This window comes from Scatophagus argus, chromosome 8 (assembly GCF_020382885.2).
Source record: "Scatophagus argus isolate fScaArg1 chromosome 8, fScaArg1.pri, whole genome shotgun sequence".
NCBI lineage: Eukaryota > Metazoa > Chordata > Actinopteri > Scatophagidae > Scatophagus > Scatophagus argus.
In genome coordinates this window covers 1,665,981-1,684,995 of record NC_058500.1, presented here as the reverse complement: position 1 = coordinate 1,684,995, position 19,015 = coordinate 1,665,981, and the positions used below count along the sequence as shown (strand labels likewise).

The 19,015-nt window shown below is 44.8% G+C and overlaps 1 protein-coding gene across 6 annotated transcripts in view; it reads right to left on the bottom strand.

Moving 5' to 3' along the window:
- snx21 (sorting nexin family member 21) overlaps positions 1-19,015 on the bottom strand; it is a 120,452-nt gene that overhangs the window by 83,545 nt on the left and 17,892 nt on the right. For 3 of the 6 annotated variants that reach the window (XM_046396406.1, XM_046396403.1, XM_046396408.1), the window contains 5 exons: positions 13,804-14,143; positions 7,078-7,274; positions 6,434-6,575; positions 6,007-6,172; positions 1,675-5,211 (listed from right to left, as the gene is read on the bottom strand). In XM_046396406.1, coding sequence (XP_046252362.1) covers positions 4,695-5,211; positions 6,007-6,172; positions 6,434-6,575; positions 7,078-7,274; positions 13,804-14,095 — 1,314 coding nt within the window. In that variant the 5' untranslated portion in view covers positions 14,096-14,143 and the 3' untranslated portion in view covers positions 1,675-4,694. Of the gene's footprint in view, positions 5,212-6,006; positions 6,173-6,433; positions 6,576-7,077; positions 7,275-11,199; positions 11,526-13,803; positions 14,144-17,106; positions 18,194-18,450; positions 18,470-18,617; positions 18,671-18,767; positions 18,831-19,015 lie in introns of those variants that run through there. The other 3 variants (XM_046396405.1, XM_046396404.1, XR_006844045.1) reach the window with 3 other exon arrangements.

Sequence of the window (19,015 nt, the reverse complement as noted above, 5' to 3'; positions counted from 1 at the left end):
GGCCCCGGTAACGCCAATCCGGGCGACGTACACGTCCTTGCTGTTTTTTCTTTCATCTGGGGCTTCTGAACCGCTCTTTGTCTGACCTGTCACCTAGAACCTGTTTGCCTTGGGAGACCCTACCAGGGGCTTAAGCCCCCGACAACATAGCCCCTAGGATCACTCAGGTACTCAAACCCCTCCACCACGTTAAGGTGGCGGTTCAAGGAGGAGTATTTTTCAAAATGTGCGACATTAATAATCTCGAACCACCACATGGTCATCGATTTGGCTCTTTAAACACAAACTCTCTCTGAACTTTCCTGACACCAGCCTTCATTAACTGCCATGTTGGCTCTTCAGTCCTGCTCTGTAATCGTTTCTATAGCAACTGGTGTTTCTTGCAGCAGCTGATCTCTCAGCTCCTGGCCTTATCACCATGGTGATGTTTTGTGGAGGATGAAGGGACGTATTTAAAGCCGACACTCGCCAGCAGTGCAGAGGAAAGCAGGTGTTTTTCCAACCCGTTCAGCAGTGTCCTCATGCGGACTTCAGCACTGCGCAGGGATCGGCGAGATCAGTGACAGAATACGTTTTACAACACAACACTTACCTCCACAGAACCTCTTGTTGTTCTCCTACATGTGACCGGAGGAATTTGACAGTAAACTGCGTCATCATTTCCACATGAGCTGAAGCAGGGTGACCTCTGCTGGTCACTGTGTGGAAGCACACCAGAAACCATTATAAAGGATCAGTAAAAATAAAACTACAACTAGAGCTAGAAAAAGAGAAAATCAGGAGAAATGAATGCTGTTTGATGCCACCACAATTTATAACGATGTGTGAGTGAATGACACAGATTAAAAAAAATGTGCAAAAAACTGTACTGGGTCTTCTTAAAGAAGTCAAACAAATCACTTTTCTTCAGTCTTGGTATTAATATGTGCACACTGGGATGGCTCACTGGAACGAAACAGCCATTGTTACTGTTCTTTGTAAAAACTGAGGTTTACCTTCTATGACAAGACAGCAAGAAAGACAGAAGGTCAATAACAATTAAAACAGAAAAATATAAAATCACTGAGTTATTCAGAAGGGCAGCGCGGTGGTGCAGTGGTTACCACTGTCACCTCAGAGCAAGAGGGTTCCAGGTTTGAATCCCAGTCAGCGACTGACTGGTGACCATGGTGAATCCCACCTCTCACCTCACCTCGAGTCAGCTAGGATAGCTGATAGCCCCCCGCAACACATGGAGTTATCTAGGAGACTCCACACTTTCTGTATTCAGTGAATTGGATGAAGTTGCTGACTTGTGAAATATGGGCAGAATTTGGAAGTCAGCATAATCACCACAGCAACTGGCAATTGTTGCTCACTATACTGTTCGCTGTGGTTGTCTTTGGCTGTAGCTACAGCTACCGTTAGCTCAGTTAGCCATGAAGCGAGCAGTGCTCTAGTTGAACTGTGACCTCAGATCACAGAAGGCTGAGAATGAAGATACTACTTGGGCGTTTTAAGAATTTGGCTTTTGAGTTTGATCTGATAACCGATCGTGATTATCCAGACTCAGCATGAAAGTTTCAGTTCATCAAAAGAGAAAATTACACTCCAACAAACCACTTCAAACCTGGCTCAGCCCTCAATGTAAACTGCCAATTTTTGGGTACGCATGAAGAAATAATTCAAGAGAAATTTGGGATTTATAACAAATTTATTCCATAAAATGCACTAGAAAATATACTTATACACACCTCTATGAAGCAGTGCTGCTGCAGTTCAACCCACATTTGAAAATATTCCACATGGAGCAGCATCTCCATGAAAACTAAATAAGCTGTGACAAAACGGTTTTGTCTCTGACTGCTTATATTCTGTTGTATTTCAACGGAAATGCAGCCAAAATCAGAAACGCACACACACACACACAAAACAGGTCTTGAAAATATAAAACTCTCACGTTAAAAAAAAAAAAGATTGTGATGCTGAGTCATGTCTTTCATCTGAACAGCCAAATTGTTCAAGCGCAGTTTTGATGTTTGTGTTATTTAGAAATATTCCAACAGTCCATCCATTCAGCAGTGAGAAAAACAATGAAACACCTGAAATCAGAGTTACTGAGGATTTCACAAACATGCTACACAGAAAGGAAAGCACAGCGCACAGATGGATTCAGGACCCTGTGTTTTTGTCATTAATTGTGTATATATTCTGGTTAAAATCTTCTTTGTGAGGCCTGTCCTGTTCAGGTCACTATGGGGATTTGTCCTCCCTGATGCTCATTCTTCACATATATTTTATAATCTACGAGGAATAGAAATGTTGGAATGATCTATGTAATTCATGATTTTGCCCTGGCAGAGGGCTCCCTCCTCTGTGGCTCCACCTGAGGTTTCTTACAGTTTTCAGTTGGAAGCTGGAAATTTGTACAGACTGTAAAGTCATAGACTCTATGTATAGAGTCTATGTATGCATTTGGGCTCTATGCGTAAAACTGACTTGACTTCACATGTTTTTGAAATGAAATTGGCCCAGTAATGAGTGAGAGCGCTGCAGCTGGCAGCCACAAAACAAGCTGCAATGTAATCCTGAGGAAGTGCACGCTGTCCACGTTGTCTAATAACAGAGCCTGTTTTTGCCACAAACAGGATCAGACTGTGATAATAACAGACGTTACTGAAAGAATCCTACAGAGACAGATCCCTTTGTTAAAGAATATGATTATTATTGTTTAACAAGAAAGAGCCACCAGGACGCTCTGACCAGATACCAGACTCAGTCTGCACAAAGAGTCACTTCCTGTTTGTAAAACAAACTTCATTCAAACTCAACATAGAAACAACAACAAAACTCACTAAAAGCACCCTGATTAATGCTTTCAACTGTTCCAACAATCATTCACTCTGCACTGATAGAAATAAACACTTTACTGAGTTAGATGTGGAAACACTGTGAGGGCGGACATCACAGAAGCTGCTTCAATACTGGACTTGTGACAAAACTATCGTCTTCCTTCGACACAAACGCATGGGAAAACAGGATCCAGGCTGAAAAATACTGAGGTTACTCTTCAAGTAACAGACAAGTGAGTGGAACATGAGCAACTACGTAGTTTAAATGTCCCTTAAAAACGTCACCGAAACTTGAATCAAATGGAGCACAACAGGAAGCATTATGTCGCAAATTACTAGCACTGATTATGCTCATGATCAGACCTCGGAAACGAGCTGCTACATGATTATTTATGACACGCCGGTGCAGACTTGTATGATCAAATCATAAAGACAACGGCAGAAAAGTTCAAGTGTTCTCGCACGAGGCTGAACTCTGTATTGCTTGGCTCTTTAAAAGACCCACGTTGTTTTAGCTGTAAACTACAGTGGAGGAGGACTCAGGCTCAACAAAATGCAACATTTAAAAGAAATGTCAGCTGTGGGATCAGGTAGAACAAAAATACTGATGCTGAAATGTAAACTGTATGTTAAAAGCTGTTCTGCTGTGTGAAGCTTCAGGATGCACAGCCAAAGCAGGAAGTGGCAGATCTGCTTGCAGTAAGGCTGAATATAACGTCTGTAAGTGTGCATGATGTCGTACTCGTGTCGCGCTTTCGTCTGCCAGTGCAGCATCAGTCGCTCGGGTCCAACAGGAAGCCTGGAGAGCTGATGCGAACACTTTCCTCCAGTCAGGAGCTTCGTCACCAACTTGATATGATGTGAACACAACATAAGTGTGTCGTGTGCAACGTTTATGTACATTCAGTTCATCCGCTGGAAGTTGTTGCTTTATAATTTCCTGTGTGTCAAGTCTTTGATGTCTTATCCCTCATTATTAATCACTTGTTCGGCACCAACATTAAAAATCTCATTCTTAATTCTGATCAGTTCTTCTAAAAAACAAAAAAACAAACAAAAAAAAATCTGAAATACCTCAGCTAGTCAGAATATTTTTTTCCCATGCACATATGACTCTACGAACAGGTTTGATCAGACTCACGTCAGCCATGACAGCTGACACGTGCAGGCGTGGAAAGTGCTGTTATGGTTCCTGTTGATCAAAGACTTAATGATGAGTTAATGTCTCTTTAACTGTTAGCGTCACACACTGGCACCAGTCAAGCTTTCATTTGAAATGTCCACTGCAGAACATATGGACTCGGTTCAAAAGTGCAAGAAAATAATTACAGTCCCAAAATTTGAATTGGAATCTTAAGCACAAAGATGCCCACTCAATAATAACACTAATAATAATATTCATAATGATGACGAAAATAGTTCTCATTTCTGACTTATATTGACTGCAAAATTGTTCAATTTCCATCCATCCATCCATTTTCTATACCGCTTATCCGTCAGGGTCGCGGGGGAGCTGGAGCCTATCCCAGCTGACTACGGGCGAGAGGCGGGGTTCACCCTGGACTGGTCGCCGGTCAATCGCAGGGCCAATAGTTCAATTTAATTCTTTCAATGCTTCTTTTTCTTGTCATACATTTTAGGTTCAAATATTAACTTTTCATTTCTCATAACATTCCCAATGTTTTGTGAAACAGTATCTGCTAATGATATGAATTAATATTTTATCATGATTTTACTCCTGTAATATTTAAACTACTTAAACTCAACCTTTTTCTCATATTATCATGACTTTTTCTCAAAACATTTCAGCTGTCCTAAAGCGCTCATGTTGCAGTGAAGTGATTATACTGTGTGTGTGCGGTTCTAACCCTCCCCCTCGTTCTCCTCCAGGGTATGTTTGATCAGAAACTCTTTGATGGTCAGCTGATTGTCCAGGCCCTCCCACTGCACCTCCAGGTGCTGCAGGAGCCCCTCCCACTGCCGCTTGTCTCTTCCTGTCTGCCATGACAATCGAACCACTGCCCGCAACAACGGCAACAGGAGGGGGTGTGGCCTGCCGATGCGCTGCTGCGATTCATCGAGCTTCTCGCTCAGCGTGCAGGGCTGATTGTGCTCTGTGTTAGTGTGCATCTCAGGGGGGGTCAGAACACGGAGGGCGTGGTCACAGTGATCCCGGGCCTCCTCCAGCTGGTCCACTTCCTGAAAACAGCTTGCCAGTCCCACCAGGGTGAAAAACCAATGAGAGGAGGCTGGGGGCTGGGCCTGAGTCTGGCTGCCATAGTAACTTACCCAGCCCAGTTTGTGTTGCAGTCTCTTGGCGTTGAGCAGCGGACCCAAGGCCTCCTGGTAACGTCCCACCCTCAACGACACGAGACAAACTCTAAATACCAACAAATGGAGCTCAGAGTGATAGGAACAGTAAAATCTGTCTCGTTTACTCATTGAAAGAAATTAGAAAAAAAATCAAATCTTTTCCTTCAGTAGTAACACGTCTCGCGTTCATAATTTTACTTCTGCTAAAGTAAACATGTATCAGCATCATCATTTCAGAATAATTATATTACTGAATCATAACTATTGATGCATTAACATGTTCACTTTGATGTTGCAGATAGCTAAAGTGGAGGAGTAAATAAAGTGGATGAAAATACGAGTACCTTAAAATTGTACAGTACTGGAGTAAAAGTACTTTACTTTCCAGAACTGCCGGTTCAGAAGACGTTCAGGCTCTTTACCTGGTCAAGGGCCATCTGAGCGTTAACAGTCTCTTTACCTGCAAGTTCTGTTGAGATCAGATCTAATATTTGTCTAGATCATTACTGATACCCGCTTATTATTTAAAGAAAAAGGAAAACACTGAGAACAGTAAGTTAAGGGACTGATGTGCTGGTTGTACAGTTACAGCTCAGTTCACCTTCGTTTTAACTCATTCACAAGAATCAGAAACGCAAAGCGTTGTGGGTGAAGAGCCCACACATTTTCCGATTAATATTGCATCTATATCACATCTAAAGCAGAAACAACAGGAAATCAGCAAAATCCAACACTCCTCTCTTTCCAGCCTACAGTCACATGTTGCTGCAACATCAGAGAAAACTCCATTTTGTGACGTTGGTGTGTCAGAGGCTTGTCATACGACAGTCTGATGTGTAGCTGATGTTAGTGTCTGAGTTACCTGATGAACAGCTGTCCAGCCTGCAGGTCTGTCAGGTAGAAGAACTGTCGGACACACAGCGCCCCCCGCAGGGTGGACAGAGAATACAGGTGAGACAGATACTGTTCGAACGCTCGACTCCTCTTAGCGATGGTCTCAGCTGTGAAGTTTCTACGCAGCTTCTTTCCTGCAGAGATTAAAACAGGAAGCGGTCAAGTAGCAAACAGGTAACAGGCAAGGCAGCCAATCACCTTAAGGTTAACCCTTTCACATCGATCCGTCATCTGTCCGTCACTATTTTTTAATATATTTTTTCCATCTATATGATGTCGGTGACCCTGACTGCCGAGGATTCAAACCCACTCAGCAGTGTGCCTCTCTGAGTGTTGACATCATTACAACAACATCCACGGCTTCATTTCAGACAGGCGACACAAGTTCTACTTACGAGGGAAACAGACATGCTCCATCTGGTCTCCATAGTTACGGCGCAGTGTGGCGTGAAGCCTCTGGAAGTCAGAGTATCGGCGGGTGATGATGGCTGGCGTCTTATCACTGCCGCCAGACTGGATCACATGGATGGTGTACAGCTGGAGACAGCGAGAGAACGATCGATATGACAATGATAATGAAGACTTCCTGCATATGTAAAGAGGTGTTTAGGCAGAAAATCTGCGGTTATGATCAAATGTAGAATCTATCTCTGCAAAGTTTGCCAGAGGTGAACGGTGGTGCAGTGGTTGGCACCGTCACCTCACAGCAAGTGGGTTCGAGTCTGGATCTGGACCCTTTCGTGCTGACTTTACGTTTCTAAACTTCATTTTCATTTTTTTCTCAATAGCTGCTTTTTAAGGATCTGTTGATATAACATCGCTGCAACATTAAAAGTGCTGAGCTCAAATGATCACCAGTTTTAATTTCAGTTCAAGTGCTTCAGGCTGCAGCACTGATCAGCCACAACGTAATCACCACTGACAGATAAAGTGAATAACACTGATTATCTCATTATAATGGCACCTGGCAGTGGGTGGGATATACAGTTTGAAATGCACATGAATTCTGGGACTTTGCTTGAACTCTTTCTGAACTCACCACGTATTTCGAAGAGCTGTCCTGCACCACACTGGCATCTGTCACCTCAAACAACAAGCTGTCTGACAGCCTCCTTCCAGCAGGGGTTGAGCTTCCTCCACCGAGTCCACGCAGGCTCCTCCAGCTCTCCTGAAGCTGCCGGGTGAGTAGGGAGGCTGGAGACGGGGCTACTGGGGACACGTCCAAAGGACTGGTGTCTGCACAACACAGATGAGGTTTTCAGTTGCATCACTCCATCTAATGTGACTCTATAAGACACCATATGCATGTATACAAGATACACAATCATACACGGTACAATGTGCAGTGAAATTCGTTATGTCCCTGCTACCAAAAAATAGGTAAGTAAAATTTAAAGTAAAATTTAAATATTGGAAATAGAACACTATAGAAAATAAAAAATAATAACATTTAAAAAAGTGAAAAATGTGCAGTATATACATGAGTAGTATGTACATGTAGTGCAGGTGGGAGTAGGATTGTCCAGATTAACGCTCACTGCTGAGCAGACGGATGGCCTGGGGGAAGAAGCTTCTCCTCATCCTCTCAGTGTTGGTTCTCAGGCAGCAGAACCGACGGCCTGATGGCAACAGGGAGAAGAGTGAGTGTCCGAGGTGATGGGGCTGCCTGAGGATCTTCTCAGCTCTCGACCTGCATCGTTTGGTGTAAATGTCCTGCAGGTCGGGTAGAGTTGTTCTGATTGACTACCCTCCTAAAGGCCGAGAGGTCCTGCTTTGTGCAGCTGCCCATCCATGTGGTGATGCTCCCACTCAAGATGCTCTCAGTGGTGCAGGTGTAGAAGTTCCTGAGCACCTTGAGGGGGAGCCTGAAGTCTCTGAGGCGTCTGAGGTGGAACAGACGCTGCCTGGCCTTCTTAACCAGGACAGGTCCCGTGTGATGGTCACACCGAGGTATTTAAAGCTGTCCACCCTCTCCACCTCAGACCCGCCGATGCAGAGTGGACGGATGTCCTTCTGCTGCTTCTTCCTGTAGTCCACAATCAGCTCCTTAGTTTTGCTGACGTTCAGCAGGAGGTTATTCTCCTGGCACCAGCTCTCCAGGTGGGTGACCTCCTTCCTGTAGGCCTCCTCCTTGTTGTGGGAGATTAACCCCACGATGGCTGTGTCGTCAGCAAACTTTATGATGGTGTTACTGTCTGATGTGGACACACAGTCATGTGTATACAGGGAGTACAGCAGGGGACTCAGCATGCAGCCTTGGGGGGATCCAGTGTTGAGGGTGAGGGGGGATGAGCTATGGGGGCCCACACGTACCACCTGTTGTCTGCCAGTAAGGAAGCTGTGGACCCACCTGCACAGGGAGGAGTTCAGTCCAAGATCACACAGATTAGTGAGCAGCCTGGAGGGGACTATGGTATTGAATGCTGAACTGTAGTCCACAAACAGCACTCTCACATAGTTCCCCATCCTAGTGTCTACGTGGGAAAGTGTCTTGTGCAGCAGGAAGGTTATGGCGTCATCTGTGGATCTGTCTGGGCGGTATGCAAACTGTAGGGGGTCCAGGGTGGGGGGCAGAGAGGAGGTGATGAATGTTTTGACCAGCTTCTCAAAGCATTTCATCACCACAGATGTGAGGGCTATGGGGCGACAGTCATTGGGGTTACTGGGCTGGTCTGTCTTTGGGACAGGGACTACAACCCGACCACTAATGCCGTCAGGTCCTGCTGCTTTCCTGGTGTTTACACTTCTAAACATCCTCCTCACCTCCAGCTCTGTCACAGTGAGCGTCACCTCTCCGTAGGGCTCGGTACCGAACTTCGGTTCTTTTATGGTATCGACCGAAATGCTTCGATAGTATCGAGTATCGAAATATGCCTCGTCTTTCGGTGCCAAGTTTCGATACCCAGAGGTTAATCGCGTAATCAAGACCTGATCATGCTGCCGGCGATTGGCTGTAACGTTACCTGTAATTGCGGCATGTAGACGCGGTTCACGTGCATCTGTGTTGGAAACTGTAGTTGTGTGTGTGTGTCGTCGAACCGGTTAAAAAAAATGCTACGAGGTCGAGTGTGGCTCCATTTTAGCAAGATTGATACCAATAGTGCGCGATGCAATATATGCGAAAAAAGTCATCGTTGCTAAGGCCTGCAACACGGCTAATTTGGTGAAGCACCTGATCGTGCACGCAATCAAGTTCAGAGCAGAAAGTTGCTCCGTGTTTAACTGCAAGAAGAGCGGACAGTCCACAGTGGACCGCATCCTTCCTCCTCTCAGCATTCAAGTCCACCTGTGGACGTTACAAAGCTCGAGCGTACGGTGGCCGACAAGTTCAACAGAAACGCGCTGCATATAGGAAAACAGATGCAAAAGGAAAATGCTGCAAATACAGAAATGCGCTACGTATATACTACATATTCTTTGTTCTTTTTCTTTGACATTGAAACGTCTGTTGTCGGTCTCTCGGGTGGAAGCTCAGCACTGCCCCTAGAGGCTTGGAGCACTTCCGCTGTATGACTGGATGTGCGGCTTTTCTTTCTGCATTTGTTTGCTTATATGCAGTGTGTTTCTGTATTTGCAGTGTTTTCCTTTTGCATCTGTTTCTTATATGCAGTGCGTTTCTGTATTTGCAACACCTGTCTGTATATGCAGCGCATTTGTACTTGTCGGCTACCGTACCGAGCGGCCTGAGTCAAAATCTCCACCTTTGCAAGTCAAGTCAAGTCAAGTCAACTTTATTTGTATAGCCCATTTTTACAAGCAGTTTGTCTCAAAGGGCTTAACAGAACATCAGCAACATCCTCTGCCCTTCGACCCTCACATCGACTAAGGAAAAACTCCCAGAAAAACCTTTAACAGGAAAAAATGGAAGAAACCTCAGGGTGAGCAACAGAGGAGGGATCCCTCACCCAGGACGGGCAGACGTGCAATGGATGTTGTACAGGCAGGAAAGCAACATGAGAAATGACATTACTAAAAAGATAAGCAAAACAAAATCTCAACTGTTTAGTTTCACTTTTTGCTACCACCTCAATATGATTTTAACATTTCACAAGTTATAGGAAATTTATAGTATTGAAAATTATAATGAACTGCTGTAACATTCGTGTATTCTTTTTTTATGTGATGTTGAGAATCACTATCCTATCAGTTCGATTTCGGCCCGTAGGGAGAACCACCCCGCCCATAGTCGGTACATAGAGGAATGACAGGCAGATGTCAACAATACACATTGGGTTGGTCATAGAGCCGGCTACAGTTCAACTTGAAGATCTGGATGGAGAGATACCTGCAGAAAGATACAGAGAGAGAGAGAGAGGGAGGGAGAGACACAAGACTACGAGGAGCACTGGACACACAGTTAGTGACAGAAAATAATGAACTGCATGTTAATCTGACGAGGGGAGAGGATAGAAGAGGAGAAGGAGGAGGGGAAACTGCTTGGTGGATCATGTTTGTGTCCCCCGGCAGCATAGGCCTATAGCAGCTTAGCTATGATAGAGATTTAAAGATTAACAGTTAGTCAGACCTATTCTACCTGTGGCTGTATATCATGAGGTGAGTGAAACTATGCCTACCAGCCCTACACACTTTATTTGGTGCTAACTATATGCTTTACTAAACAGAAAGGTTTTAAGTTTAGTCTTAAAAGTGGAGGTGGTGTCTGCCTGTCGAACCCAGATTGGCAACTGGTTCCACAGCAGGGCTGCCTGATAGCTAAAGGCTCGTCCTCCCGTTCTACTTTTATAAATTCTGGGAACTGTAAGTAAACCTGCACTCTGTGATCTGAGTGATCTATTGGGAATATATGGGACTATTAGATCCTGCAGGTATGATGGGGCGAGTCCATTTAGGGCCTTATATGTAAGTAGGAGAATTTTAAAGTCTATTCTGAATTTTACCGGAAGCCAGTGAAGAGAAGCTAAGATGGGGGAGATATGATCCCTTTTACTGATTCCTGTTAAAACTCTAGCTGCTGCATTTTGGATCAGCTGCAGGTTATTAATAGAATAATTTGGACATCCTGACAATAGTGAGTTGCAGTAGTCCAGCCTAGAAGTAACAAAAGCATGAACAAGTTTTTCAGCATCACTCTGAGAGAGGACACTCCTAATCTTAGCGATATTACGGAGGTGAAAGAAGGCGGTCTTAGAGGTCTGTTTAATGTGATGAATAAATGACACGTCTTGATCAAAGATAACGCCGAGGTTCCTTGCAGTCGTACTGGAGGCCAAAGTAAGCAGTGCAACTGCACTGGAAATTATTCATTGTTTATTTTTTCTGTAAGAAAACCACTTGGAGTGGCCAAATACCAAAGCTGAAAAATAAAACTAAAGATTTGTACTGTAATGTATAATATAATCTTCTTTTTGTTAGAATTGATATTATAAAATTGGTACCGAAAAAAGTATCGTTAAGGAACCGGTATCAAAGTGAAGGTGCCGGTATTGGTACCGGTATCGAAAATTTTTGATTGATACCCAGCCCTACCTCTCGACTTTCATCGCGGGTGGGTGTATTGCTTTGTAGTCCGTGATGGTGCGTAGTCCCTGCCACAGCGCCCTGGAGTTGCTCCCCTCCATCTGCAGCTCCAGTCTTGTGGCGTAGCGGCGTTTAGCCTCCTTCACCGTCCTACGGACAGCGTAGGTGGCTGCCCTGTACAGCGTCATGTCACCGGTGGCGAGTCCCGAGTTGTAGGCGGCGGTGCGGGCCCTCAGCACGTCGCGGACAGTTTTGTCCACCCACGGCTTCTGGTTGGGAAAAGTTCTGATGGTGGCTGTTGGTGTTATGTCTTCCACCATTTTCCCAATGAATCCCACAACCACTTCCGTGAACTCGTTGATGTCACCGTCCGAGCTGCACCGAAACATGTCCCAGTCCGCTGAATCCAGTGCGCCCTGCACCGGCCTCTGATTGGTCAGTCCACAGTGATACTTCTCTGACTGCAGGAGATTCCTGCTTCAGCTGTTGTTCATATTTCGGCATGAGAAGGACTGCACTGTGGTCCGAAAGGCCAAACGGAGGTAGAGACTTGGCCTTGTAACCATCCTTGAAAGGAGAGTAACAGTGGTCCAGAGTCCTCTCTCCTCTGGTGGGGCAGTCGATGTGTTGTTTAAACTCTGGTATCACCTTCCTCAGGTTAGCACGGTTAAAGTCCCCGGCCACGATGAGGGCTGCATCAGGCTGGTTAGCTTGATAGGTGGATATAGCCTCATGTAGCTCGGTGAGAGCAGTGTCCGTGTTCGCCTGAGGTGGGAGGTAAACAGCGCTGATGATGGCTGAAGTAAACTCCCGGGGCAGGTAGAAAGGACGGCACTGGATGGTCAGGAGCTCCAGGTCAGGGGTGCATGAGTGTTTGAGAGACACAACGTTCCTGTTGTCACACCAGTTGTTGTTCACCATCAGACACACACCACCTCCCCTTGATTTACCGGACTCGCCCGTCCTGTCCTTACGGTGAACTGAGAAGAACTCCGCTGGTTGAACGGCGTGGTCCGGAGTCAGGGGAGTCAGCCATGTCTCAGTGAGGCAGATGACGTTACAGTCCCGTATATCCCTCTGGAACTTTATTCTGGCCCTGAGTTCATCGAGCTTGTTTTCCAGTGACTGGACATTGGCGAGTAGGATGCTGGGCAGAGGTGAATGGTCGTCTCAATCTGTTCCTAACGCCGGCTTGTTTCCCTCGGGGCCTCCTCCGTGACCTGCGGCCTGTGCGTCCATTGTTGTTGTTGTTGTAGCCTGCTCGTAGGATGTCGACGGGCCAGGTCGTGTTCGGGATTAAGTTGATAGGAGCATAATTTCAGTGCTGTGCTCCAAAGTTAATTAGGGTCTGTCTGTCGTATGTGTTACGACCTACAACAGGATGGCTTAACAAGTCAAAATTACGCTTAAAAACGACTATATACAAACAAATCTCGGGAGCAGGTACCACAGCGTCCGACCTCACCAGCGCCATCTTGGAAATGTATGTCTTTGAGAGAGTTTGAGGACACCAACAATGAAGACAGAATCACAAAGCAAACGGAAATCTTATAGATACAGAAACCAACTTTCACCAAGGGAAGGTACGGGCCACTGAATGTATAAAATACGGCCAGAGCTTCCTGGTCTGAAAAGTGTAGCTTTCTTGCTTTCTTTCTGATGTCCAGCAGGGGGCGTCACCACTGGATTTAAGAAGGGGTCCGACTGTATGTATGCTTACAAGAGACAACTTCAACACCATTTTATCATGTGGCATCTCCTTCTTTCAAATACTGATTTGGACATCCAATCCCATGACAATGGCTTCGAAAATTTGATGTATTTTGGTCAGCCTTAGTGTACACTGGTATAAATATATAAAGAAAAGGAAATTTGGAGAACTTCACATATGCAAGTTAGAGGATTCCCCATTCAGTGTAGAGTCATCCAAAAAAAGTATCAGTATTTCTGCAATGCATCACTTCTGAATGATATGGAGGTTTAGACAAAACTAAGTTTAAAATTAACACGCTGTTTATCTCATCAGTGTGACATGAACTTTTGCTGTGGAGTTGAAAATAAACAAACTCGGCAAACCAAACTGAGATCACTTCAAGAGGTGGCCTAAGTTTGGTTTGCTTCAGTTCTGCGGAGTGGCACTTAACCTGTCCATTGTGAACAAAAAACACTGAAGGTTTCCTTCACCTTCTTTCCACTGTATTTTAGCCCTTTAGGCTTGCCGTGGGTAGATCACGACACTGCACTTAAAAAAACAGAACAGTAATATTTTGTCACCTAAGTATCTTACCTGTGCTGCTGAGCCCCTCCTCCATCGACTCTCCCAGGAAGTCAGAGTCACTGTCCAGCCCTGACCCCTCGCATTCGTCTCCATCCTGTGCTGCTCCTGCTCCTCCACCTCCTCCGCTGTCAAAGCACAGCGTCCCCCCAAGCCGATCGCTCACACACTCCTCCTCCTCCTCCAGCTCAGCCTCCCAGCCATCCTGCTCCTCCTGAACACCTCCTGCTTCCTCTTCAGGTCCTGACCCGTCACCATCTTTAAACAACGAGCGTTTCAGACGACCCAGGAGCCGGGATGCCATGACACCGCCTGGCCAATGCAGGGTGGAGGGGAGCGAGGGGGGGGGGTGCTGAAGAAACAACAGGAAGGCAGAAAGGCATCAGCTTTATTTTTCTATAAAATCGACAGTTACGCACTGCTAATCTTAACTGTACATGTAAGTTTCATTCATTCAGGAGGGCAGGTGGACGTGCTTATAGCTGCAACAGTATGCCAACATGCATGAATGGTGAAAAAAGTGGTCACCATTTTGACAGCGCTGATGAAATTAGCACTACTGTGGTGGACTTTCAGGAGGCCTGTGAGGGACCAGAGTGGTCTCCCCGAATACCGGGATCTCAGCAAAATCGGATTCAGGTGGAAGAGGTTGAAAGTAGGAGGCAGCAAAGCGTCAGGTGCCAGGAAAAGCCCTTTTATTCTCCCGGAACACAAGGTTTTTACAGCCAGACAAAATGCAGGAATCAAAAATAGCAATAGCAAACACTCACAGTAGCACATGGTAGTTCTCCCAAGGAACAACAGGAGTAAAATGAGGCTCCTTTAAATAGGGCTGCTTGTAGAGCCCAAATGGTCCACACCATTATGGAGGGGATTACCAATAAACATAATGGTCCATACAATACTCTAATCATAATAAATGAATACAAACAAATAAATAATGCACAAGTTAATTTACCCACACACCAAATATGTACACACCACACAATAATTTTACACAAACACCACATAGCCAACACCATGAGAAAATAAAAACCCCCTGAGTGCAATGGGCTGTGCCCCCTTGCCCTGTGCCCAATAAAGTCCGCCCCTGCAGCGGCGCGCGCTTCCGCAGAGGAGCAGTGGAGTCGGACCGGGAGTGCAGGTGACTATGAGTGTATGAAAAACCAGAGTCTTTACAAACTGAAATGAAGAGGTGGACGAGTAGTGGGTACCTCACCACACGCCTGGATGCTAAACCGGGGAGAAAACTGACACGGGTGAGTTGTGGTTGTGGAAGGTGAGCGACGCAGCGGGCTGAACTTTCAGCGCCGAAGCGTCCATGGCGTACGCCACGCCAAACATGTCACCAAGCATTTAAAATATATACAAGCTGACAACAGAGTCCATTTCTCCGTGTGCATGCGAGTGTGTGTGTATGTGTGTGCGCACACGCATCCGCGTATACATGCGCCACAAAGTCCGAAAAGTCTTTTTAATTTTAATTGTCCGACGCTGCCTCGCAGGCCACGTTATCAAAACGCGTCCCTCGTGGGAGACAGTGAGAAGGAGGGTGCTCACCTTCTCACAAGGCCCAAGACGCCAACTTGTAAAAAGAAGAAATCTATGTGCTCCACGACCGCTGGACTAAGTGAGCGAATATATAAGTACTTAAGAACAGGATTTGATTAAATGCTTGGCTACATTTTAACGCTGCTGTCAAGATGTAGTGACAGAGTGCCATGCAGAAGGAAGTTTCCTGGAATTCACTGGAGCTCAGTCGAATCCATCAGTGCATACCTCTCTCCCTCTCACACGCACACACACACACACAACAGAAAGAAGTATCAGGTAGGTAAATCAATATGTAAGCCCAGCACACACAATCATATGTCTGAACGTCCACAGTGCAGGTCACTGACAAACACGTCTGGCTTATTTCAGCTCTGCAGACACACACTGATGTAGCTCCACGGTGGAAACCATTTCATACAATAATAATGCAGAAGCTTGCTAAGTCAGCCTGCAGCCAAGAAACCAGGACACACACTTCACAGCATCCTTCTGTCTTTTTCAACACATCAGCGTCTCCATTTACAACGACAAACAGCTGAAAGTCATCAATTTATCTTATCTTTTGTCCAACTTTGGGACACAAAAAGTTCAACCTAACCATCCTGTACTACCTCACTTTTGTACTATCTCCAAAACCATATTTATTTTACTTATTTTATTTTCTTTTACCTTGTTCTATTTAATTTTATTTTATTCTACTATTATATGTTACTTCTCCTTACCTTCTATGTATGCACCAATCACCAAGACAAATTCCTAGTAATGTGAAACCTCTTCACTTACATGGCAATAAAGACGATTCTGATTCTGATTCTGATCTCTTCTTTCATCTCTACAAAATCCAAAACTTCATAGGAAAAGGATATAAACAGGCTCCTGATTTGGCAATGTCTTAAAAAATGAGAGAGGGAGGGAGGACGAGAGCAAATTACTTCTGTGTGGGTGGCAGAGTTCTTGTCATTAGAAATTTAAAACAACAATATGTCCATTAATTATTCACATGTAACACATGGTGCTAACATACCTCCAGCCCTGACCCCAAAACAGTTTGGATGCTGCGTAGCATCAGGGGACTCACAGTCTGTTTCATTAAACTGTTGTGTCTTCTGTTATCTATTTATTTATTTATTTCCGGGACACAAATCACCTTTTTTTTAAGTTAGGAAGATTTAGGAAGAAGTAAACAGCAAATGCTCCGTTTAATTTTCGCTGAAATATACTTAACAATGACAGAGTTTACGAGGCGTCAGTAAAGGTACCATGCCGATCTGTGAACTTACTATAAACATTAGCTAGTTACCACCCAAATTATTACTATAGACGGTTAAGTTTAACGACACGATTTGCCATCAGATATAAATACATTGTTGGGAAGGCGAATAACTTTAGCTCAATACACACCACTGCAAAGTCAACGAATACGCTAAAAACTTTGCTCTCCTGAGTTGCTGGTGTTAACGGACATTCTGGACAACCCACTCAGCACTGAAGCCACCTCACGGACTCCATTAATCCATCTTAGCACAACAAAATTGAAGTTTAGATCTCAAACTAGCAGTTCAAAACTGACCAAACCTGTTTCTGCTCCTGTATGCACACACACACGCCCGAACGAATGATTTGTGGCGCTAACGGCTAAACGTGTTACCTCACATCACTTCGAAGTTAGCAAACACGCTAACAAGTTTGTTTACGGTGAGCTTACAGTGTGAAGCTGGTGTTTACTGGTTCATTTAGAGCGCTGAGCTTTCCACAACTCACCCTGGGCTTGAAGCTGTGAGCTGATGTTAGTCCATGTCAGCGGGAATATGTAACGCTGGAAGCTCCGGCCAGAACCTCCGGGCTGGGCCCGTCCTGCCGGTGCTTGACGGGTACGTACACAGCTGACTGACTGCATCCTGATTCCTGAAATGATCCACCGCTTCAGCTCGCAGGGGGAGGGGGAACCGGGAGGACGTCGGACAATAACCATATAAGGAAGTGCAGTGCTCCGCACTGTGCACTGGGAGGCGGAAATTCCATTGAAGTCCTTTAAATTTAATGGTTGGCTTGAGGTATATGGATAGTCTGGAAGATCCTCATTGCAGATGAAATGGAGGGCCGAACCCCATTAAGTGTTGCACCAGTGGGGACACCTCAGCAAAATCCTCTCTGATGCCATTCAGCAGGTCCTTCAGGGGTCCACTACAGTTTCAAATTAGTTCCTGGAAATGTTAAAATGTCCAGCCATACAAATGAAGACCAGCGCTTAGAGAAAAATCAGAAAATATCTCTCAGAGGGACACACGCTGTAGTTGAAATTATCGTGAAAACTAATTAGAATTAGGCCGTTGTTTTATGATTCTGTCCATGACACAAGCAATTCCTTAAATGGAAAAAATACACATAGATCATGCATTTATTACAACTCCACATCCAAAGGAGTTAAAATTTAAAACAGAATGCAATCATTTGCAAACGAATATTTTTTTAAAGTGTTGCTGACCTCATGTATTAATGTTTCGATTCAGTGCATGTATCTGACAAAATGGTGAACTTCACTTCATCATCGCTTGTGAATGCAAATGTTCAGCTGTTTCAGAGATCTGTTGAGCTTCATTGGATGAGACGTCACATTAAGAGGCCAGACAGATTATTGGGGAGTTTGCATCTGTTTATTGATTGTGCTGAAATTTCATCAGAACTGTCAATAGATTTGCCAGCAGTGATGTCATACTGCTGGAAGTGACATCATCAGTGGGGATCCTGATGGCACGTGTGTCAGCACCTGGTGGGGATCTTCACAGGTGCCTGGCACAGAAAGAGGAGGCCTTCCCATCACAGTCGCTATGGCTGCCATCATCTCTCCCTGTGGACAGAAACAATAACGGCACGTCAGAGGTCTCCGCTACCCAGTTTTCACGCTCACATCGTTTGTCTTTCCTCACTTCAGTGAGTCCCACTTTATTTCTAAAGCCTTCTGCAAAACTGTTGTTAGAAAATGCTTCACAGCTGCAACAAAGATATGAAATAAGCAACAAGAATCCAACGTAGAAGTCAAATGATTTCTGTTGAAGTGCAGTCACAAAGCAGCAGGATGGAGCAACAATTCAGAGGAGAACCAACCTGTAGATGTGTCGGATGCCTGTGAAGATAAAGAAAAGATCTTTACTGAACCCCACTCAGCTTGGATCTGCCTTTATTTGTAACTTTACACTTGAATTAAAAAAGGTGTTTTGTTCAGCACCAAAGATCTGTTTTAACATGAATCATTTAGTGTGCAGATTACTTACATGTGCTCCCATCAGTATTCCCCAGTGCAGAGGGGGAAAAGAAAAAGGAGGATCTGTGTAAAGACACACAGTGTTTCAAAATTGGCTTAAGTTTACAATCAAAAGTAAAGGAGTTTTTAAAATGAATAATTCATTGTGCACATTACTTACTGGTTCAAGCGACATTCCACAGGCCGTAGCCGTGAAGAGAGGAATCCCCATACTAAAACCCATCTGTGCAAAGACTCAGTGTTTAAATGTGAACTTAAATGACAACATTAACACAACAGTTTCTAAACTGCTCTTTTGGTGATGTACAAGGATAGAATGAAAACATGTTTTGCACAAACAAGGCCTTGAAAAGAATTACACATGAAAAGAGGATTTTCTCTTGACGTGAACGCCAAATGTAATAAAGA